Source organism: Felis catus, chromosome D3 (assembly GCF_018350175.1).
Source record: "Felis catus isolate Fca126 chromosome D3, F.catus_Fca126_mat1.0, whole genome shotgun sequence".
Lineage (NCBI taxonomy): Eukaryota > Metazoa > Chordata > Mammalia > Carnivora > Felidae > Felis > Felis catus.
The window spans coordinates 13,654,444-13,677,410 of NC_058379.1; the positions used below are offsets into that span (position 1 = coordinate 13,654,444).

At 50.0% G+C, this 22,967-nt stretch overlaps 1 protein-coding gene across 4 annotated transcripts in view; it reads left to right on the top strand.

Moving 5' to 3' along the window:
* The window catches only part of RNFT2 (ring finger protein, transmembrane 2), a 90,011-nt gene that overhangs the window by 49,646 nt on the left and 17,398 nt on the right, over positions 1-22,967 (top strand). The window contains exons 8-12 of one of the 4 annotated variants that reach the window (XR_002147329.2): positions 5,799-5,948; positions 7,262-7,327; positions 7,456-7,557; positions 18,307-18,724; positions 18,782-21,552. Coding sequence is in view for 3 of the 4 variants with exons in the window: in XM_003994702.5 (XP_003994751.2) it covers positions 5,799-5,948; positions 7,262-7,327; positions 7,456-7,557; positions 18,307-18,441 (453 nt within the window). In the remaining variant the exon portion in view is untranslated. Of the gene's footprint in view, positions 1-5,798; positions 5,949-7,261; positions 7,328-7,455; positions 7,558-18,231; positions 21,553-22,967 lie in introns of those variants that run through there. The other 3 variants (XM_003994702.5, XM_045041081.1, XM_045041080.1) reach the window with 3 other exon arrangements.

The following is a 22,967-nucleotide window of genomic DNA, read 5'->3' on the forward strand; positions in this document are numbered from 1 at the left end:
AGGAACACGACCTCCAGGAGCCAAATCATCTCTGTGCTTATGGGGCTCCCAGTCCAGCGGGAGAGACAGACGCTAACATAGTTTCTTAGATATCGTGAGAAGTGCTCAGAAAGGAGTGATTTGGTGGGTGTAACAGGATTACCTGATTTAACGGAGGACTCAGGGAAGTCTTTCCATAGCACGTGACAGCTGACCTGGAAGATGAACAGGTGTTAGCTCACTCCCTAAAGAGTAGAGGACAGTACTCCATCTGCAGGGGAAGAGCATGGTCTACATCGTAAAAGAATGGAAGGAAGGGCCAAGAAGCTGGTGTCTGAGAATGCTGTGAAATTCCAGAGATGTGTTAGAGTCCCTGCCATGGTTTGACTTACCTGGCTTCTGACGTTTTATTATTTTTATTTTCTTAAGTTTATTTCTTTTGGAGGATAGGGAAGAGCAGAGGGAGGGAGGGAGAGAGAGAGAGAGAGAGAGAGAGAGAGAGAGAGAGAGAGAGAATCTCAAGCAGGCTCTGTGCTGTCAGCAGCGGAGCCCAACACGGGGCTCGATCTCCCGAATCGAGAAATCATGACCTGAGCTGAAATCAAGAGTGGGATGCTTCACTGACTGAGCCGCCCAGGTGCCCCCTGGGTTCTGACAGTTTTAGACCGGGGTCGGCAAGCCACAGGCCACCGGTCACATGTACCCTGACACCTGTTTTCATTAATAAAAGTGTTCTTGGAACACACTCATGCCTGTGTGTTCACCTATTGTCTATAGCTGATTTTGTGCTACAAAAGCAGAGGGGAATAGTTGTGACAGAGACCGTATGACCTGCAAAGCCGAAGTATTCACAGTCTGGGCCTTTGCGGAAAAATGTTGTCAACCTCTGATCCAGACCCACTCGTGGGCAAGTGGGAAGCTTGGGGATCTGGACCAGGGGACCAGCCCGTGGCTAACAGAGCCTGAGAATTGGAGATCCAAAGACGATGACCAAAGCTGAATAAAAGCAGTAGTAAGAAGGTGGTGGGTGACCGGGCCTGACCCCAGGCTGTCTGGCTTCCAATGCAGCATTCTTAACCACCGAGCCAGGCTGGTTGTGCAAGATTTGCCAGAGAGGAGACAGCAGAGCCTGTCCCCAGAGTCAGCCCGATGCCGTCCTGCGGGGTTTTCCAGAGACACAGGGACACAGGACCTTTCGTGAGGTGGCTGTGTCCTCACCCACTGTGAGGCCAGGCCGACAGAGCAGGAGGCTGCCCACCGAGATGGCACGGGGGGGGGGGGGGGGCGCGGGGGTGGTCACTGACTTTCCCTTCCGTCACCTTGGGGCTTCTGGAACACCTGTCTTCCCTCATCCTCCTCACATTTCATCATTCTGCTTCTTATTCAATAAACAGTGCCTTTCGAACTTTATGTGCTCAGAAATCACCTGGGAAACTGAAAACGGAGATTGTGTCTCAGCAGGTCTGGGGTGAGGTCTGCGATTCTGCATTTCTAACAAGCTCCCAGATGGTGGTGACGCTGTCCGTTGAGGGACTACAAGCCTTGGGTAGCAAGGCTTTCAAGATCAGCTTAAATGAACTTTTTTTTTTAATGTTTATTTATTTTTGAGAGAGAGAGAGCAGGGGAGGAGCAGAGAGAGAGAGAGAGAAAGGGAGACACAGAATCTGAAGCAGGCTCCAGGCTCTGAGCTGTCAGCACAGAGCCCAATGTGGGGCTCAAACCCACAATGGTGAGATCATGACCTGAGCTCAAGTCAGACACTTAACCAGCTGAGCCACCCAGGTGCCCCATGATCAGCTTAAATGATAGCTTCTCTTAGAAGACTTGCCTAATCACATCTCTACACCCACTCCCACCCCCATACCTCGATTCTGGGGCACCCTCATGGTCAGCTCTAGCAAACTTGTACCACACTATATTATAATAATTTGCCTAGTGTCTGTCTCACTCATTAGGTAGTGAGCTCCCTGAGGACAGGGATAAGGTCTTAGTCATCTTAGTATCACCAGAGCCTAGTGCTGTGTCTAGTACATAGTGGGTGTCCAGTAATGGAAAGTGGGGGGAGGGAATTGGTGGATGGAAGGGAAAGAAGGAGGGAAGGAAGGGAAAAAGGAAAGATGGGTGGATACATCAATGGATGCATGGATTGGAGAGAAGGAGGAGAGGACGAAAGGAAAGGACAATTCTCTGCGGGTTCACTGAATTCGAGGAGGAGTGACAAGAGCAAATTAAGGTTAGATGTTGGGAGAGACTGGAGTGTTGACCCAGAATGAGATGGAACATGCAGTAGTTGAGAGACCCTGGGTGAGAACAGTTAGATGCAATGAGGGAAGCATAGGGCAGCTGAGGTTGAGGTGGTGCAGGAAAACAAAGCTCAGACACGCATGGGTATTCAGCAGAGCCTGGGGGCTGCTGTCAGGACAAGGGCAGAGCCTGAGTAGCCCTAGCCATCCACTGAGCTGTCCCATTGTTCCCTCTTCCACCATGCCATTGGCATGTAAAACAAACATGGTGGCCATCCCCCAGATCTCTGCTCCCCAGTCACCTCTGCCTTCCTGAAGGCTACAGAGGGAACCAGCATTCTCCAGAAGGGAATATATCCATGGGTCAGGGGCTGGTGGGAGTCTAGAGGGGCTAGAGGACCCTCACAACAAGGACTCAGCCAAACAGTCACAAAGGTCAGGCATTGGGATGAATGGACAATTGGATGCCCTTCCTTGGTCCTTAGCAGATGTGGGCACATCTGCTTCAAGAGGTCCCCTTCCTAGGCCCAACAAGATGGAATTTAGCAAGATAGATATAAAGTTTCTACCCTCATCTCAGACATCATCCATTTGATGGATACGCAACATCCAAAAAGGGGTAACCTTTTTACCCCTCCAATGTAAACATATCATATGCTCAATATAAAAAAAAAATGGAAAAACAGGAAAACACAAAGGAAACAAGTGTTTCTTCATTCTGTATCCTTTCCACTCGGGACTATAATGTGAACATTTCCTTGAGTGAATAGATAGTCTTCTCCAGGATGACTTTTTACCTTTTAATTTTGAAAGTTTAGACTTACGAGTTGTACTTACAAAATAGTACTGAGAGTTCCCACATACCCTTCACCCAGCTCCCCCTAATGTTAACATCTAGTGTAACCACAGTACAATTAGCAAAGCCAAGAAATTAACATCATTGCCGTTACTGTTAACTGAACTACAAATCTTATCAGATTTTGCCAGTTTGTCTCACTAATAACATTTTCGCTGTCTAGGATTAGTGAATCCAAGATCCCACTTTGCATCCATCTGTCGTATCTCCGTAATCCTCTCCAATCTGACAATGCCTTGATCTTATCTTTGTCTTTTGTGACCTTGAGGCTTTTGAAGAGTGCCGGACATTTCTTTTATAGAATGCCACTTGATTTGGAGCATCAGGGTGGCTTAGTCGGTTAAGCATCCAACTCTTGACTTTGGCTCAGGTCGTGTTCTCACAGTTGATGAGACTGAGCCCCCACCCCCAACCCCACCCCTCCTGTCGGGCTCTGCGCTGACAGCGTGGAGCCTGCTTGGGATTCTCTCATCTCTCTCTCTCTGTCTCTCTCTCTCTCTCTCTCTGACCCTCCCCTGCTCATGCTCGCTCACTCTTGCTCTCTCTTTCTCAAAAATAAATTAATTAATTTAAAACAATAATAATTAGGGGCGCCTGGGTGGCCCAGTCGGTGAAGCGTCCAACTTCGGCTCAGATCATGATCTCACGGTCCGTGAGTTCGAGCCCCGCGTCAGGCTCCGTGCTGACAGCTCAGAGCTTGGAGCCTGCTTTGGATTCTGTGTCTCCCTGTCTCTCTCTCTGCCCTGCCCCCTGTTCATGCTCTGTCTCTGTCTGCCTCAAAAATAAATAAACATTTTTTTAAATTTTTAAACAATAATAATTAGAAGAAAAAAAAAGAATGCCCCTCAATTTGCATGTGTCGCTTGTTAGTTCATGACTCCATTGAGGTTTTATAAATTGTTGCAGAATAAACACAAAAGCGATACTATGTTCTTCTCAGTGCCTCACAGCTGGGGTCCAGCCTGTCCATATAACTAACTTACTGCTGCTGGAGTAAACCTTGATCACTTGGGGTATTATGTGCTGGGTTTCTTCTTGGTAAAGTTGCTCTTTTTCAGGATAATGTTTGAAAGGCGGTTCAGCTTTCCATTATAGATCTCTCTCATAACCAGACTCTCTCACGGTGCATTTAGTTTGTTACTTGTCTCTGTTTGTACTGTTACAAAGAACCAAAGACAGCTGCAGCACCTGTTCCTGCTGGCACATCTCAACACACATCCCTGATTATTTTGTTACAATAAATTCCTAAAACTAGGATCACTGGAGCAAATACTATTCACCTTTTTAAGGCTATGCATGCCTGGGGCAGGGTTGGTTGCTTCTTTCTATGTTTATTTGTTTTAATCAGCTTTACTGCGGTGTAATTTAAATACAAAACATGCAGATTTGAAGCATATATTTCAGTGAGTTTTGGCAAGCACATACACTTGTGTAATCACCCTCCCGATTGCAATGCAAAATAGCTCTATCTGCTCCCCCAAATTCCTAGATGCCCCTTGCGGTCCCCTCCTCCTCACCCCAGGCAGCCCCTGATCTGATTTCTGTCACTGCAGGTTAGTGTTAACCTGTTCCAGGATTTCATAGAAATGAGAATTGGACAGGATATTTTCTCTTATCAACAGTCTCTTTCGACTGGACCTAATGCACGTGGGATTCATCCACACTGTTGTGTATATCAGTCATTTAGTCATGTTTATTGCTGAGTGGCGTTCTATCGTACAGATATACCACAATTTGTTTATCCATTCTTCCACTGATGGGCATTTGGGCTGTTTCCAGTTTGGGGGTATTATGAATAGAGCTGCTGTATGAACAGTTGCGTACAAGCAGATGCATATTTTCATTTCTCTCGGGTGCATACCTGGAAGCGGAGTTGCTGGGTCATGAGTAGGTGTGTGTTTAACTTTATTATCCCCAGCAGGGTGGGGTTATTTTCATCTCACTTCATAGCACAGGCCACGGAAAGCTTGAGGGACTTGTCCAAGGGCAGAGGGAAGAAGGGAAATAGAATTTGAGGAGTACTGTTCTGTGCCAGGCACAGTGCTAAGCGCTTTTCCCATTTCTCTCCGGGAACCTTCAGAGCCACCCTGTAAGATAGGAGTTGTGGTTCCCGTTCTGTTGATAAGGAAGCTGGGGCTCACGAACTGGCAGTGACGTAAGCTTCAAACCCAGCCCCGTCTGAATCCCAAGTGTCTCTTCTTTGCCCAGAAGCCATCCTGCCTCCTTGAGGACGGTATGTGGTGGAGTTGGAATGAGAACACCCATCCTCCTCCACCTCTAGACCCGCCCTTACCTGCCTCCTGTGGTCCATCCTGCCCGTGCCCCTGAGGGCAGGCACCCGAGATGCCCGAGTCCGCCCTCGAGACAAGGGCGATCTGTGTGCAGGGCCAGGGACTGTGCCCCCAAAGCCACAGCAGGCAAAAGGGAGTGACCCACACTGCAACCCCCAACAGGAGTGTCCAGTTTCTCCCTCCATGAAATGCAGTCCTCAGAGCTTTGGTCCTCGGGGCTGGTGGGCAGCGGGTGAGGCCGGCGGGCAGGGGCCACGTCTCCCCGGCCATATCGCAAACCCATTAGGAGCCGGTCTGAGTGCTTTCCAAAGCTGATTAATGGCCTGCTTGTGACCTGGAACGTCATTACTGCCCAGGCTGGGGGACCCCCGGCTGCCTCCTTTGGGTCTTTACAGCTAATAATAATTGATGCTTTCTGTGCGGTTGCAGGGAAAGTTCTATCTGGTCATCGAGGAGTTGAGCCAGCTGTTCCGATCACTTGTCCCCATCCAGCTGTGGTACAAATACATCATGGGGGATGACTCTTCCAACAGCTACTTCCTAGGAGGGGTCCTGATTGTTCTCTACAGCCTCTGCAAGGTGAGGTGGGCCCGAGGGGCTGGAGGGCTGGCCCGAAGAGGATCCATGCATTTGCTGGGTTTTGGGGGGGGGCGGCAAGTGGGGAGCTTGGCATCTTTTTTTCCTTTTAATGGAAGTAAAATTCACACAACACAAAATTAACCACTAACCATCTTACGGGTTGCAGTGACACTGAGCCGCTTCACAGGGCTATGCCCCCTCCACGTCTAGTTCTAAGACATTCTCATCACCCCCAAAAGAAACCCTATACCCATTAAGCCGTCCTTCCCCGTTCCTGCCTGCTACCCTCCCCCAGCCGCTGGCAACCGGCAGTCTGCTCTCTGTCTCTGTGGACTCTCCTATTGTGGACACTTCATGTAAATGGAATCCTACACTGTGTGGTCTTTCCGTGTCTGGCTCCTTTCACTTTAACATCATGTGTCTGAGGTCCATCCACGTCGTAGCATATATCAATACTTCATTCCTTTTTGCGGTTAAATCCACCCTCATTTCTTGCCCATAAAGCTCACCGTGTGCTCTCCATTCACACATTTCCATTATGACTCCCGTGTTATGGGCGAGGAGATGGGGACTCAGAGAGCAGCAACTTGCTTGGTGTCACTCAGCTACAGATCACGGAGTGAGGGTCAAAGCCAGGCAGTCGGCTTCCAAAGCCTGGACCTCTTACCCCAGATGCGCCCCCCAGACTTGTTTCCATTCTTCTTCAATCGCACACCCTCATGCCTACAGTCAGGATACAGGGCTTCTCTTCCCATCACGGGTACAAATCAGGTTTCCCTCCCCACCCCAGGCATAAAGACATCCTCCTCTTTCTTCTTCCTTCTCTGTTTCTGGCTCTAGAGAATCCTGGGGGAATCCACATGTTCTCCCCTCCCCTCCCCTCCCCTCCCCTCCCCTCCCCTTCCCTTCCCCCCAGGAGGACTAGCCAGGCAGTCCTTGCCCCATCAGCCACTGGGGACTTCTGCTGCCTGCCGATCCTGATCGACTGGCAGTGGCTGACTGGAGTGCTGGCTCAGAACAAGAGTGCTGTGATCAATTAGCAATACCTGTGCTGGGCTTGGCAGGGGGAAAAGGCAGTATGCCTGCCATGTATTCACTCTCCTGGTCCAGGAAGCAAGGGAAACTGTTGACGTAAGGCAGCAAGACGAATGCCAAGCAAAACTGGTAGAAATGAGGAGCTCCAAGTGGGACGGAGTGCCCTGGAAACATCCACAGTCAAAGATGAGGGGTCAGTGGGGATGGTTCAGGAGTGGTAAGAGAGGTCCTGAACAACCCTTGGAGACTTTTCAGCCATCACTCTGCTCTCTTTTCAGTCTTTCGACATCTGTGGCCGTGTGGGCGGAGTCAGGAAAGCCCTGAAGCTTCTCTGCACCTCTCAGGTGAGTTGACTTCAAATGGCCCCAACTGAAGACGAAGGAGCCACGAGCTGGAAACAGCTCACAGTGCTTCTGCGGGTGTCCGGTGAGGGTCCGCAGCTGAGTTTACTTCTGTCTCCTCCTTTAAACAGAATTACGGAGTCCGGGCCACTGGGCAGCAATGCACAGAAGCCGGCGATATCTGCGCCATCTGCCAGGCTGAGTTCCGGGAGCCTCTGGTCCTCATGTGCCAAGTAAGCAGGGCTGGGCAGAGCCATTGGGGACTGAGGCTGGGGGACCTCTGGGGCCCTGTCCCACGCAGAAGTCCCATGTGCCTCTCCCATGACCAAACCTCAGGGCTCTGAGATGGGTCTTTGGGAACAGTGTGGTCAAGGCTGGAGTCGGTCAGACCTGGGTTCAGACCTCAGGTCTGCCTCTTACGAGGTGGGTGGCCCTGGGCAGGTTACGTCACCTGTCTGAGCCTTGGTCTTATCAGCCGAGTGTCAAAAATGAAAAATTCAGTATGGTGTAGCATCACAATGTCCCAAGTGAGAATCCCAGCCGCACTGCAGACCCTGTAGGGGGGATCACTCCGTCTCCCCCTGAGCCTTGGTTTTTCTCATTTATACAATGGGCATCATAATACCTACTTCATAGAGCTATTGTTAGGAATTAACGAGATCATCTGAGAAAGAGCTAAATTTGGATTGTTCGCCCATAAAAAAATCTTCTGGTTGTAATTACTATCATCGTTGCAATTACCATTACTGTTTGTTCTCATTTTGAATTGTGGGTCACCAACCCATAGCAACCCCTGTTGAACTCCCTAAACATACCCCTGCTCCTCCTCCTGACATCGAGGGGCTAAGATGTCAATTCGGCAAGCGCATAGGAGTCAAAGTATCCTGTCAGGTACCAGAGAGGGGAGACAGAGGGCACACAGACCCTGTTCCCTCCTCTGGAAGCTCACGGTCCCCGTGGGGAGACAGACACATACATAAATAACTATGAAACAAGGCAGGCAGTGATAAGTGCTGTGTAAGAGAGATTCATGCAGCTTCCCGGGGGACCAGGACAGAGAGCAATGAGTTCTACCTCAGGAAAGCTTTTTGCGGGAGGCACAGCCTGCCCACTGGAAGATGACCCCCCCTCCCCCCTCCCCCCCCTTCCCCCCCCCCCCCCCCCCCCCCCCCCCCCCCGCTTCTGCAGCCACCAGGACCTTCCGGGGGTGAGAGGGTGGGAGGTGAAGGTTTTGGCATCAGCAGAATTCCTGATTATTTTGCTGTTTGGGGATGTTAGGAGGTTTTGTTTGTTTGGATTTTTTTCCTTTCATTTTATTTATTTTTCAATGGAGAAGATATTTGCATGATTCAAAATTCAAACCGAGGAATGCATGAGTAGGAAGTCGCAGGAACTTAATGCAGCAGGTTGGATCCTGGAACAGACAAAGAGCATGAGTAGGGAAACTGGTTTGATGAGATCCAGATCAGTCCAGAGTTCTGTGGTTGGTAATAATATCCATGGGGGGCTTCTCGGCTTTGACAAATGTACCACACAGTAAAGCAAGATGATGATATGGGGGAACTGAAACTTGGAGGAGCTGTATGAGGAGTCTCTACACCATCTTTGCAACTTTTATGCGAGTCTAAAATTATACCAAGGTTAAAAGTTATTTTTTTTATTTTTTTAAAGTTTATTCTGAGAGGGGGGGAGAAAGAGAACAAGCGGGGGGCGGGGGGGCAGAGGGCGGGGAACAGAGGATCCAAAGTGGGGTTTGTGCTAACCAGAAGAGAATCTTAAATACAGAGAACAATCTGAGGGTTGATGGGGGGGTTGGGGGAGAGAGGAAAATGGGCGATGGGCATTGAGGAGGGCACTTGTTGGAATGAGCACTGGGTGTTGTATGTAAGCGATGAACCACGGGAATCTACCCCCAAAACCAAGAGCATACACACTGTATGTTAGCCTATTTAACAATAAGTTGTATTTTTTTAAAAACTGGGATTTGTGCTGACAGCAGACAGCACTTTGTGGCACTCAGACTCCTGAACCGCAAGATCATGACCTGAGCCAAAGTTGGCCACTTAACCGACTGAGCCACCCAGGCGCCGCAAAAGTTTATTTTTTTTAATACTTTAAAGATACAAGGGGCCCCTGGGTGGCTCAGTTGGTTAAGTCTCCAGCTTTGGCTCAGGTTATGATCTCCGGGTCTGTGAGTTCAAGCCCTGCATCAGGCTCTGTGCTCATAGCTCAGAGCCTGGAGCCTGCTTCGGATTCTCTCTCTGCCCCTCCCCTGCTCGCGCTGTTTCTCTCTCTCTCTCTCTCTCTCTCTCTCTCTCTCTCTCTCTCTCAAAAATAAACATTAAAAAAATTAACGAAGAAAAAAAATTTTAAATAAACATACAAGAAGGGAAATAGTGACCAACCCCCTACCCTTCCCCAGCTCCCCTTTATATCTTTGTAGAGATGCTTTATAGAATTTAAACACACACACACACACACACACACACACACACACACACACGTCTTTTTCAAAAAGACCTACGTTAGAACACCTGGGTGGCTCAGTCGGTTAAGCGTCCGACTCTTGATCTCAGTTCAGGTCTTGATCTCAGGGTCGTGAATTCAAGCCCTGTGTTGAGCTCTGCACTGGGCGTGAAGCCTACTTAAAAAAAGAAAAAAAGGAAAAAAAAAAAAAAACCCTACATTGTAGCATATTCTACCCAAGCTGTGTTCTGCATCTTTCCTCTTTGACTTGAAACTCTTAAGAGATCGGTCCTTCTTTGCAGATCGTCCCATTTCATGGATGGACCACCCTTTGTTTTGTCTTTCTCCTATGAAAGGGCATTTCATAGCTTAGAAGCTTCTGTTATTACAATGATGTTATTACAATGGCTGTCATGAGAGGTCAGAAATGGGGAGATCTATAGTACCTACCTGGGCCCATCGTGTTGATTGAATGAGTTAATTCAAGCTTCTAGCACTACATCCTGGCACGTGGTCAGGCTTCAATGAACTCTCTGCTCTTATTGGCACGCATTCCACTTCCCACATGTGCGAGCCCTTGGTAGGATAAATTCCTACTGGTGGAATTACTAGGTCAAAGGGTATCCAGTTTTGACAGATATTGTTAAATTGCCCTTCATAAAGAGTGTATCCATTTACGCTCCCAGGGCAGAGCAAGACATGACCTCTGGCTCCCCTCACTTACCAACACAAGCCTTTTCTGAGCCTTGCCAATCCAGCAGGTGACAAACACTATCTCGGTGAAGTTTCAGTCTGCATCTCCCTAATTACGAGCACCTTTCTCCTGTGGTTCAGAGCCCATCTGTAGAACCTTTTCAGTGGCAGTGATAACTTGAACTTGATGTCAACGGGAAAGTCTTGCTTCTTTCTGGCAATCTCTCCCAGCCTTGGTGTGTTTATTTCTCTCCCATTCTTCTCCTTGTGCCATGACATCTTCCCAAAACTTGATTCACATTCTTGTGAGGGCTGTCCCAGATCTGGGAGTACCAGCCACAGCCAGTGGCAGTTGGAGCCCACAGTCCTGGCCAAACCAGTCTCTGCTGCCATGAGCTGGGCCTGGCAGACGATTTCCACAGGCAAAAGGGCCTCCCTTGTTCATTCCTAAGTGCTTTGAATGAATGAATGAGTCTAGTGCTTCTTCCTCAGTCAGAGTCTTCCCTGATTCTGCTTCCTCAGACTAGCTGGTGCTCCCAGTGGTATGTTCCCAGAGATCCTTGTGTTTTTCCTTCATAGCAGTTATCCCAGTTGTCAGCTAGTTAACTGGGCAACTGTTTGTGTAAGGTCTGTCTCCTCTTCGCTAAAGCATAGGCCACTTGAGAGTGGTGACCATGTCTGTCTTGTTAGCAGCAGAATCACAGTACTGACTCAGTAAATACTGGATGGATGGATGGATGGATGGATGGATGGATGGATGGATGGATAGATAGATGGATGGATGGATGGATGGTTGGGATGGATGGATGGATAGATGGATGGGTGGGATGGAGATGGATGGATGGATAGATGGATGGTTGGGATGGAGATGGATGGATGGTTGGGATGGATGGATGGATGGATGGATGGACAGATGGATAGATGGATGGGTGGGATGGAGATAGATGGATGGATAGATGGATGGTTGGGATGGAGATGGATGGATGGATGGATGGATGGATGGATGGATGGGATGGGGATGGAGATGGATGGATGGATGGATGGATGGATGGATGGATGGATGAATGGATGGGATGGAGATGGATGAATGGATGGATGGATGGATGGATAGATGGATGGATGGATAGATGAATGGATAGATGGATGGTTGGGATGGAGATGGATTGTAGCCAGGTGGAGGAGTGGATAGATGAATACCAAGGTGAGTGGATAGAGGTATAAGTGTGTGGGTGACTGAATGGATGGACAAATGGGTAGGTAAGTAGGTGGGTAGTTGAGGCAATGAATGGGTAGACGAATGGATGGATAGATGGATGGATAGATGGATCAATGGATAGATGAACCGAAGGACAGATGAATGAGTGGGTGGATGAAGAGACTGCTAGGCTAAAGGAACATCCTATCTCCCCTTCAAAGAGGCATGAAATTAAGCAGTGTGTCACTCAAACACGTGCCCCACCTACCGCTCCCCGCCAGCCAATCAGAGCCTGGGAAGCAGATCGTCAGTCTAAGCTAGTCAGGCAGACACTGAGCATGCCCAGAGGTTAGAACTCTCTGCTCAGACAGAATGTACCTGTCCGGTTAGTCACTCCACAAGTATTGTGGCATCCCTCCTGCCAGGCTAGCAGGGGGATCAAGGGAAGGGCATTTTGAACACAAAGTCAGACACTCGGCTTATTTAAAGGATTTCTTGCCAAAGAGAGAAGTCGGAGTGTAGTTAGTTCTTGGTCACTGCTTGATTTGGTTTTGTTTTTGAGTATTGATAGTGTAAAGGAAAGAGGGCAAGAGAACAGCGACTCCTATTGATTGAGGGCTTACAGCTGCTGCACACTTAATGCTTTATCCTAGGCCTTACCCGTTTCCATCCTTACAGACACCTTGTGGGGGAAACAGTGACCCTATTTTACAGAGAAGGGGGTGGGCTCAGCAAGGTGAAAGCAAGGCCCCCTGCCCCTCGGCTGCACAACCAGATTCCAGCCCAGGGCCTTGATTCCAGAGGCCAGGACCTTTCCACCAGATGCGGCCTCTTGCTTTGAGATGGCCTCAGGGCCACATTAGAAGACTAGAGACCTTTTCCCAGAAATTCCTAGCTGCGTGCTGTCCCCTGTGCCACTAAGTCCAGGGAAATGGCTGAGCAGCTGAGCTGGGATTGGACTTAGCACCTGTGCGGACTCCTCCCTCCACGCATTTCCGCAGCAGGTACTTTCCGAGCACCGACAGCATCTCGGCACTAACTTTGCAACCCTGAGCAACACATGTCATGGCAGCACTGGCCCTCCATGTCCTCTGTCACCCAGGAATGAAAATCCCTGCCCAGGGCGGCTTGCAGGCTTTCCAGTACAGTCAAGTAAGGTGACATGGATATCTGTGTGTGGGTTTTGAAAAGCACAGCGTCTCATGCTGATATTCGGTGTAAGTGTTTAATTCTCAATCTGGACAAAGCCGGCTGGGTTTGTATGATTAAGGAAGATCTGGGGGGTGGGGCGCCTGGGGGGCTCAGTGGGTTCAGCGTCCGACTCTTGGTTTTGGCTCAGGTCATGATCTCACCGTTCGTGAGTCCGAAACTCCACATCAGGCTCTGCCCTGACAGCATGGAGCCTGTGTGGGATTTTCTTTCTCCTTCTCTCTCTGCCCCTCCCCAACTTCTCAAAAAAAAAATAAATAAATTAAAAAAAGAGGATCTCTGATTAGGGGTGTGTGTGTGTGTGTGTGTGTGTGTGTGTGTGTGTGTGTGTGTGTCCCTGGTCTGGTAGTAACACCACTTTTGTAATGTCATTTTTCACAAGTACTACAAACACCCCTTCCCACATTCTCCATGTGTGACCAGTATCTGTCCTAGAACGGAATGGGCATGAGTATTTACTGTGGAGTCAGACATCTTTTGTATCAGTTATCCTTTGCTGCGTAACAAATTACCCCAAAACTTCACAGCTTAAAGCAACAAGCATGTATCATCTTGTGGTCTCCACGAGTCAGGAATCCAGGCACAGCACAACTGGGTCCTCTGCTTCAGAGTCTCTCCCAGGCTGCAGTCAAGATACCAGCCAGGGTCACTCTCATCCTGTGGCTCCCCTGGGGAAGAGTCGACTAATAGGCTTAGAGTCATGCAGTGGTGGCTCGATTCCGTTCCTCCTGGGCTGTAGGGCCAAGGGCCTCAGTTGCTCTATGGCTCTCGTGGCCAGAAACCACCCTGGCTTCCTTGTCTCACTGGCTTCATCAGAGTGAGCATGTGAAAAGCACGAGATAGAGTGCAGGCGAGATGGAAGGCACAGTCTTCTGTACCCTAATCTCAGAAGTGACATCCCATCATCTTTACAATATTCTGTTGGTCTGAAGGAAATCACTAAATACAGCCGCCCCCAAGGGGAGGGAACTGACTACACAGGTGTGAATCCCAGGAGGAGACGATCACTGGGAGTCATAATAGATGTCAGCCTCCCGCATCCCTGAAGTTGAATTCCAGCCTCACTGCTTAGCCGCACCTGTGTGCCCTTGGGCTGGTGGCTCTCCCTCTCTGAGTCTCATGGTCTGTGAGCTGTCAGGAGACAGTGTGTAAAGGACATTAGCAGTGCCCAGCAGGGCATTTGTGCTCGGTGAGGGACAGGGCCTGTGGTCGTTACCTGTACCCCTCGCCTGAATACATCCACCTGGACTCGGCCTGGCTGCTTCCTTTGTTCGCAGCTCATGCTGAACATCAAGTGCTGGGCTAAGAGATGCCCGTCTCCCATCCAGAGCCTCCTCTGTCACATGGAGGTTAGCTGCTGTGGTTGTGGGAGCTCTTGACCCACGCCCTCACTTTACCCACCTGCTCCGAGTCTTGGAGCAGGACTTGGGAAGTCTGGATGGAACTCAGGGGAAGGGGAGGGTGGCCCATCCGACCCCACGGGCTCCAACAGCTAATGACCCAGCACCACCTGCCTCCCCCACTGACCGTAAACCCACCCAATCCTACACTCCCCAGCCCAGAAGGAGCCCCTCCTTCCCCTCCCTCTGCAGGGGCTCATCCTTCTCTCCAGATGCTGGAAGTGGGTCCAGGATTGTGACCTCCTCCAGCCAGTTCCCTGGATTAATGTGTGTTCTCTGCACCTCTTTATTTGGCAGTAGATTCCATCCTGCCTAATTCTTTGATGGAGAGACTGTGGGCTCCTGGAGGACAGGGACCAGGTCTTCACCATCCTGGTATCTCCAGAATCTCCCACCTGACCTACCTGGGAAGGCATTCCTTTGTCAGCTGCATGTACAGAGTCCCTACTCTGTGTAGGCTTTAGGGCCGGGCAGTGGGAACACACGAGAGTTGCCTCATGAAGTTTACCACCCAGAGGGCAGGGAAACTGGTAAATAAGCAGTTAGAAGAGTGGTTCTCAAAGTGTGACCCTGGTGTTCCCTTTCATCTTCTTGTGTTTTCAGTAGATCTTGGTTTCAATGTCTGCTACCCTGAATACAGCCAGATTTGGCCCACAATGTACAGATCTCTTCGAGATCATCAGTGATTTTTAAGGCTGTAAAGGGGTCCTGAGACCAAAATGTTTGAGAATTACTGAATGACACGTGTGAGAGCCTCAGTGAACGTTTTTCTGAATGAAGGAATGAAAAGCTGCTCATATCCTGTTCACCTGACCCGAGTCTTGAGCATCATGCGAACAGGGATCGTATCGCTTTGTTCTAAGTGCCTCCTTTTCCTGGGGGACACAGAGAAGTCTCATTCATTCGTGGAGCAGACCCGTACTAAGCATCTGCCACACGCTCAGAACCGTGTTGGAATCGTGGCCCCCTGCCCCTCCAGAAGCCCCTTAACCCAGTGAACAAGACAGAGGAGTTTGCAGATCCTCCCGGCGGCGTGAGTGTGATGCTGTGAGAGAGGTCTTCCCCAGGAGGGCTCTGGAAGGGGAGGGCACAACAGCACTTAGATGTGTGCAGAAGATACAGTGAAGGGATGGGGGGACAGGGAACGGCACACAGGGGAGGTGTGACTGCTTGGGCTGAGTCTTCTGAAAGAAGTAAGCGTCCACCAGCCGATAAGGATGGAGAAGGGGCCCCCCCCAGACAGACATCACAGCTTGCCCAGAGGCTTAGCAGTACGGGTGAACTCTGCATTGCACGTCATCTGGTGTGTCCGTAACATTGGCTCCCTGGGGCTGGGGGTGATGAGGACGAAGGAGGGAAGGCACCGTTATGGGGGGCCTTGACTGCCCTGGGTGGGAGTCTAGAGAAGCTGCTGGACCTGCTGACCCCTAGGTCCCGCCCTTCTGACCATGTTGAGAGTCCAGGCACAGCCTTCAAGGCTCTGTGTGGCCTGCTCACCTCCTGTCACCCACTCCCCTACACTCTTCTGCCGTAGCCACATTGGCTGTCCTTGAGGGCCTTCAGTGCCTTCCCATCCCAGGAGCTCCGTGAGGCTGTTTCCTTCACCAGGAATGTTCTATCCCCACCCCCCCTCTCTTCACCCAGTCAACTCCTAAACATCCTTCAGGTCTTAACACAAGTGTGCCCACCTCCAGGAAGCCTTCCTGGGCTACCCCCTGGATCAGACCGGTCCCCATTGTATAGAGCATCGTAGAGCTCTCCTTTAGAGCACAGTTTACAATTAAGTACCCAAGAATGCTAGGTGCTAGGAATGGGTTTACAAGAAGCTTAAGTCTGGTGTGGAGAGACAGATAATAAATAATAAACAGTTATAATGTAAGAATAACTATTACTATGTAATAGCCAACATTTATAGAACACTTACCATTTGTTAGGCATTGTTCTAAGTGCCTTTTTTTTTTTTTTTTAAGTTTATTTGTTTTGAGAGAGAGAGCAAGCGGGGAGAGGGCAGAGAGAGAGAGAGAGAGAGAGAGAGAGAGTGAGAATCCCAAGTAGGGATGCAGGGCTCGAAGCAGAGCTCAAACTCACAAACCATGAGATCATGACCTGAGCTGAGATCAAGAGTCAGATGCTTGGGGCGCCTGGGTGGCTCAGTTGGTTAAGCATCTGATTTCTGCTCAGGCCACGATCTCGCGGTTTGTGAGTTCAAGCCCCGAGTCGGACTCTGTGCTGACAGCTCAGAGCCTGAAGCCTGCTTTGGATTCTGTGTCTCCTCCTCTCTCTGTCCCTCCCGTGCTCATGCTCTGTCTCTCTCTGTCTCTTGATAATAAATAAACGTTAAAAAAAAGAGAGAGAGAGAGTCAGATGCTCAACCAACTGAGTACCCAGGCACCCCTCTAAGTGCCTTTTTAATTTAAAGTTTTCTAAATGTTTGTTTATTTTTGAGAGAGAGAGCAAGCACGTGGGTGAGTTGGGGAAGAGGCAGAGAGAGAGAGGGACAGAGGATCTGAAGAGAGCTCTGCACTGACAGAAGAGAGCCTGATGTGGGGCTTGAACTCATGAACCATGAGATCATGATCTGAGCCGAAGTCAGACGCTTAACTGACTGCGTCACTCAGGCGCCCCTCATTTAAATTTTTTAACTTTTTAAGAAGCACTGTATCTGGATTTTCATATTATCATTTTAAATTATCAATTTTATTTTGAAACATTTCAAACTATGGAGCTGAAGGATATAATGGACAGCCGCCTTTTTAGCCTTCTTCTAGATTCACTAATCATTAACATTTTACCACATTTGCCTTGATGTAAATTTTTTTCCCCTTAACCAGTCGAGAATAATTTGGTGACATTTTGATTCTTCCTCCCCAAATATTTCAGTGTTCATCTTTGAAAAACAAGAACATTCTTTCTCATAACAGCAATTCCACCATCACACCCAGGAGATTTAAAATTGATGTAAAATATTATCTAATATATAGCATATATTCAGATTTCTCCAGTTGTCTTTAGACTCTCCTGCACAGCTATGATTTACCCCTCATCCAAGCTCCAACTGAGATATGTAGACTGCCTTCACTTGTTATGTCTGAGCATTTTTAATGTTAATCAGTCTTCCTATGAGTGGACTACTATTAGGCCCATTTTACAGATGAGGAAACCGAGGCAGTGGGAGGTTAAGTCATTTGTCCAAGTTATATGGCCAGAAAGTGATGGAACTCATTGATATTTCCAGTCTCCCTGCCTTTCTACTAACCCCTGAACTCTGTTCTCAACCCAGTGCCTAAAGGGATCTTCTAAAAATGCAAATCCTGGGGGCATCTGACTGGCTCAGTCAGTGGAGCGTGCGACTCTTGATCTCAGGGTTGTGGGTTTGAACCCCACGTTGGGTAGAGGTTACTTAAAAATAAAATCTTACGCACACACACAAAAAAAAGATAAATCCTGCTCAGGTCACTCTTCTGCTCAAAGCCCTACCATGGCTCCCTATTTCTCTCTGAATAAAAGCAAAAGGCCTCATGATGCCCACAGAGCCCTGTGCATTTTGCATACCTCCCCCATAGCCTCTCTGACCTCATCTCTCCCTCCCACCCTCCACTCCCAGGCTCAGCAGCACAGCAGGCACTCCTGCCTCAGGATCTTTGCACGTGCCATTTTCTCTGCCAATAGCACTCTTTTCCTAGAGATCCTCGGGGCTCAGTCTTCACCTTCCTTCAGGTTTTACCCAAGCATGGGTATTCAGTGACGTTGTCTTTGGCCCGCCACGCTGAACACAGCAGCCCTCCCATGCGTTCTCTATCTCCTCCCCCTGGCCTTTTCATCTCAGCCCTTACCGCTGCCGTCTGCTACATTTTGGGGTTTCCTTTGGCCAGTTGTCTCCCTGACTAGAGTGCAAGCCCCATGGGGGCAGGAGTTGTCTGTTTTGTTCACTGCTGTGTCTCCAGCTCCTAGGACTGAGGCGGGCGCACCGTGGACGCTCAGTGAAGTGTCCCCAGTTGTACTGATTGCTGTCCCCGCAGCACGTGTTCTGTGAGGAGTGCCTCTGCCTCTGGCTGGACCGGGAGCGCACCTGCCCGCTCTGCCGCTCGGTTGCCGTGGATACCCTGCGCTGCTGGAAGGACGGGGCCACTGCAGCACACTTCCAAGTGTATTAGGGCGGAAGACCGAGGCACCCTGGGAGCTGACGGATGGCCAGCGTGATCGGGTCCGGCTCTGGGGACTTCCTGGAAAACAGGCCTCAAGCACTGACTATCCTGCCTCCTGCCTTTCTCCCCCTCTTCCCCCAGAGCCAGGCCCCTATCCTCCCGACCTCCACCTTCCTCTTCTGTTCTGCGGCTTAGCGCGGGCGTTCTTTCCTTCAACCCTCCTCGCTCAGACTTGGCCTCCTCCCGGGAGGGTCTCCTGCCCCCTCCAAGTGAAGGAACCGGGGATAGACAGGTCCTGCCTGTTGTGATTTTAACTCACGGCCCAAGTGAAGGAACCGGGGATAGACAGGTCCTGCCTGTTGTGATTTTAACTCACGGTGGCCTAACACCCGATGCTGCAAGCTGGAAGGGGCCTGGAGATCACTGCTTCCCCCCCCCCACGGCCCAGGTCTGCAGATGGGCGTCACTGTGGAGCGTTTCCCAAATGCGAACGCTGGGCCCCTTATACCTGCAATAGCTTAGTGTCCCAAGCACTTCGTGTGAGCTGAGCATCTGCTTGGATGACCTCTGGGAATCGTCACAACAGCCCTGGGGTGGGAGGTACTGTCGTTTCCTCTGTTTTACGGACGGGGAAACTGAGGCACAGAGCTCCACGTGGTAGCTTTCCCAGGGTCACCCAGCTAGCAATGGCGGACGGAGTTTCCAAACAGGCCTGTCTGGCTTCAGAGCCCACACTCTCAACCACCATATGCTCACCCGCTCAGACACGGCAGGCGTGGGGCCCAGCAGGCTTGGTGTGTGTGTGTTGGTTGGTTGGTTGGTTGGTTGGTTGGTTGGTTGGTTGGTTTTTTAAGCACCAGAGGTGATTTTGATTCCCATCAGTGACCCAGGTGCATAGCACAGTGATCTGGGCCCCGCTGAGGATGCCAACGGTGAGCAGTGGCCCTGGAAATCTAGCTGTGGCCAAGTTCATGGAAAGAGTTTGTCTTTAAAATTGCTCATTTGCCGGGCTCCGGCTGGAATGCTCAGTCACATTTGGGTATCAAGAATGGCCAGCTTTGGTCCCCATGCAGGTGTCACGGGGTCTCCACACCTGTCTTCATGTCTCTCCTCCTCCTCCTGTTCTTGTCCTGCCCCTCACTTAAGTCTCCGCTTGTCAACAGCGCCCGTGGCCATTGTCTTCTCCCCCGGTAGCCTTGAGAACAAAATGAATGATCCATGTTACGGATTTGTCCACAAGCCAGGGTGGTGGCGTGGAGCACTGCAGCCCTTGGCGCTTCTGGAACGTCTATGCCAGAGCTACTAATCTCTGTAAGAGAACAGTTTCTCCACCTGTGAGACCCTCCCTGCTTTGAATCTGGAAGGAGGTAGCACAGGTGATCACTTAGAAGCTACTGGAATCTTGCCTGCCCTACCCCTCTCTCCATTCTGTTCACTCGTCGTCAACCTCAGCACAATGGGCTGGTGCCAGTGGCGTTACAGAGAAATCAATCTTGTGGCTCGTGAGCAGATGAGCAACAAAGCCCCAAGCAGAAATGGCGGGAGACTTTGCTGCCACCTCGCTCTCGGCCAGTAATAACAAGCCCACCCCATCCCTGATAGTTGCAGGACATTTGCCCCCGCGTGCTATCAAGCCAGGACCTTTTCCTGTGCCTGGCATCCCTGGCTCTTCCCCGGGACCCAGCAAGACGTCCCTTCCAGGGCAGCGTGGCATCTTTCAAGCTCTGTTACTATGGCGATGGCGGCGGCGTTACAATCCCACTTGCCTGGAAAATCAAGTCCGAAGGGGAAGCGGAGGGAAGTAGGGCCGGGGGGATGCGGCTGCTCTGCTCCCCCTACCTTCAGCAAGAGCCAGAGGGAAGCAACAGGAGCTTCTGCGACTGGTTTTTATCAGAAAGATCACCCTGCCTGCAGATGCCATCAAAGAGACACAAGAGATTGGAGCTGGAGATTTATTAACAGGCCAGCTTGTGACAGAGCAGGCAGAGCAGAATTCTGATTCCAAACTCTGCATGACTTTGGGAAGTCACTTCGCCCCCCAGTAGCCGTCTCCAGGATAAAGAAACCTCGTGCACTTTCTGCCGCAGCCGGGGAAACTAACGATGTAGAACACGGGTGGAGGGGCCAATGGTTGTGTCTGTTATACTCATGCCACCAAAAAAAGAAAGAAAAAGAAAGCCCCCCACATCTCTAAATATTATTCTCCAGATAATGAGCCATGCTTCTGACATTATAAACAGTGTCACTCGGGGATACCGGGGACAGGTGGGATGATGTCGTTTAGGATTTTACTTCTTTATTCCCTACCCTCTGGGGAAAAGTTCTCTTCTGGAGGTTTTCTTTTTTTAATTTTCTTTCTTAACGTTTATTCATTTTTGAGAGACAGAGAGCAAGCGGGGGCGGGGCAGAGAGAGAGAGAGGGAGACACTGAATCCGAAGCAGGCTCCAGGCTCTGAGCCGTCCGCACAGAGCCCGACATGGGGCTCGGACTCACAAACGGCGAGATCATGACCTGAGCCGGAGCCGAAGTCGGACGCTTAACTGACTGAGCCACCCAGGCACCCCGGAGGTTTTCTTTTGGATGGGAGGATCTAACTTCTACCCTAAGGAGAAGCAGCAGCCAGTGAGGAGTTGTCCAAACATCAGGCTGCCTATTTTCCCCACTCTGGGGTAAAAGCAGCCAAAAGTCGTTGTTGGGAAAGAACAGCTCCATTCTCCATGGCCCATCCTGGCTCTGCACTCATTGGTTAGAAGCAGGATTAGTCGAGTAGCAGGTTGGGGTATCCTGCTTTTAATATTTTGTGACCCACTGACGGAGGTTTCTGACACTCTTGGAAATGGCCGTCTTAATGTAAAAGATCTTGAGCATAATGAATGTGAGAATAGGAAGGCGAGCTTTGGACCTGGATGTGAGATGCTCATTACCTTCATAACGGGAGAATGGGAGACATGCTTGGAGACACCGGGCGGCTAAGACTTGGGGTTGGAAAGAAGAAATGTAAAGCGAGTCCCAGAATCTCTTAGTAATTTTGCTCTGGGCTGAACAGAGCCACCTTCGGTGTTTTTAATGTCCCCTTAAGTTCCCTTCCGCCAATAAATATCATCTGTCGATGAAACTTAGGTTCGTGGTCTTGAGTCTCCAGTTGCCTCTTGAACCCAGGTGGACTGTTTTGAGGAGAAATGGGGAGAAGCAATTCATGCAGTGGGTGTTGTCTGGATCTGTCCAAAGCAGATGCGTTGAGTTGCACGTGATTTATTAAGGACGCACTCTCAGGAGAAACCAGTAAGGGAGGGGGAAGAAACCAAACAAGAGGGTGGCTGTCAGAGAAGTCCCAGCTCAGGGTGGTCCCACAGAGTTCTGGAGAATTCAGCTACATTTCAGAGATTGTCCCACCCTGAGGTTTTTTCTGGCACACTGTCAATTCTTGGCTATGGGTTGTTGGCGGGGGTGGGGGTGGGGGGTGCTTCTCAGGTACTTAAGCTCTCCATTGAGGAGGCCCCAAGCCCCTGAAGGTGTCAGGTGTCACAGAACACGAAAAGGTGCAGGACAGGACACAGAACTGGGAAATCGGGTCAGGAGGGATCTGGACAGGGCACCCACAGGGCCCACCACAGTGGTTAACCAGAGGATGGACCCAGAACGCATGAGCTGATGATTCAAGAAGAGTTTGCCTGGATGCCAGCTTATGATGGATATTTAAAATGCAAATTAATAGCTTAACCGACTGAGCTGCCCAGGCACCCTGTAAATTAATAGCATTAGGTGACAATTCATGCCTCTCAGGACAACATTATGAAACCAGTCACAAAAACATCATCAGGCAGACCTTTTTGGTTGCCATCATTTGAAAACCAACTCAAATATGGCTTAAATAAGAGAAAGGCTTTCTTTGGCTCATGTAACCATATGGGCCTTGGGTATCGCTGGATTCGATGGCTCCAGTGATATTAGAACCCTGTCTTTCCATCCCTCCATTCTGTTTTCCTCTGAGACAGTTTGATTTCCAGACAGATCCCATGCAGCAGTAAGATGGCCTCCAGAAGCTACGTATGTATGTATATGCATATGTATACATATATGCCTATGTTCTACCAGCTTAACAACCCCAGCAAAGAGCTTCTGATTCCCCAAAGCTCTAGCAGGAGTCCTGAGGTTGACTTGTTAATTTGTCCCCACACCAATCCCTTTTAGCCTTTGGGACCTGGAACACTGCTGGCCAGGCCTGCATCAGGTGTAGAGCCCTAACTGTGGGGACACAGGTGGGTGGGAGGATAGGGTCAACTCCTCTGAGTCGCATGGCCTGAGAGTGGGGAAGGGGTGGGTCCCCCAGGGAAAATGAAGGCGCCTGTTATCTAGAAAGGCAACCTGTTCTCAACCCACCATTCTTAGGAAGAAACCACAACCTGATCGCTCAGAGCATCTTAGACCAGGTAAATGTAGGTGAAAGTAACCCAGAGAGGCCCATGTGCCCATAGTAGGAGACCTCAGTCTGCACAGCCATCAGCTTGTCTGCATGGTGCCATTGATCTTGAAC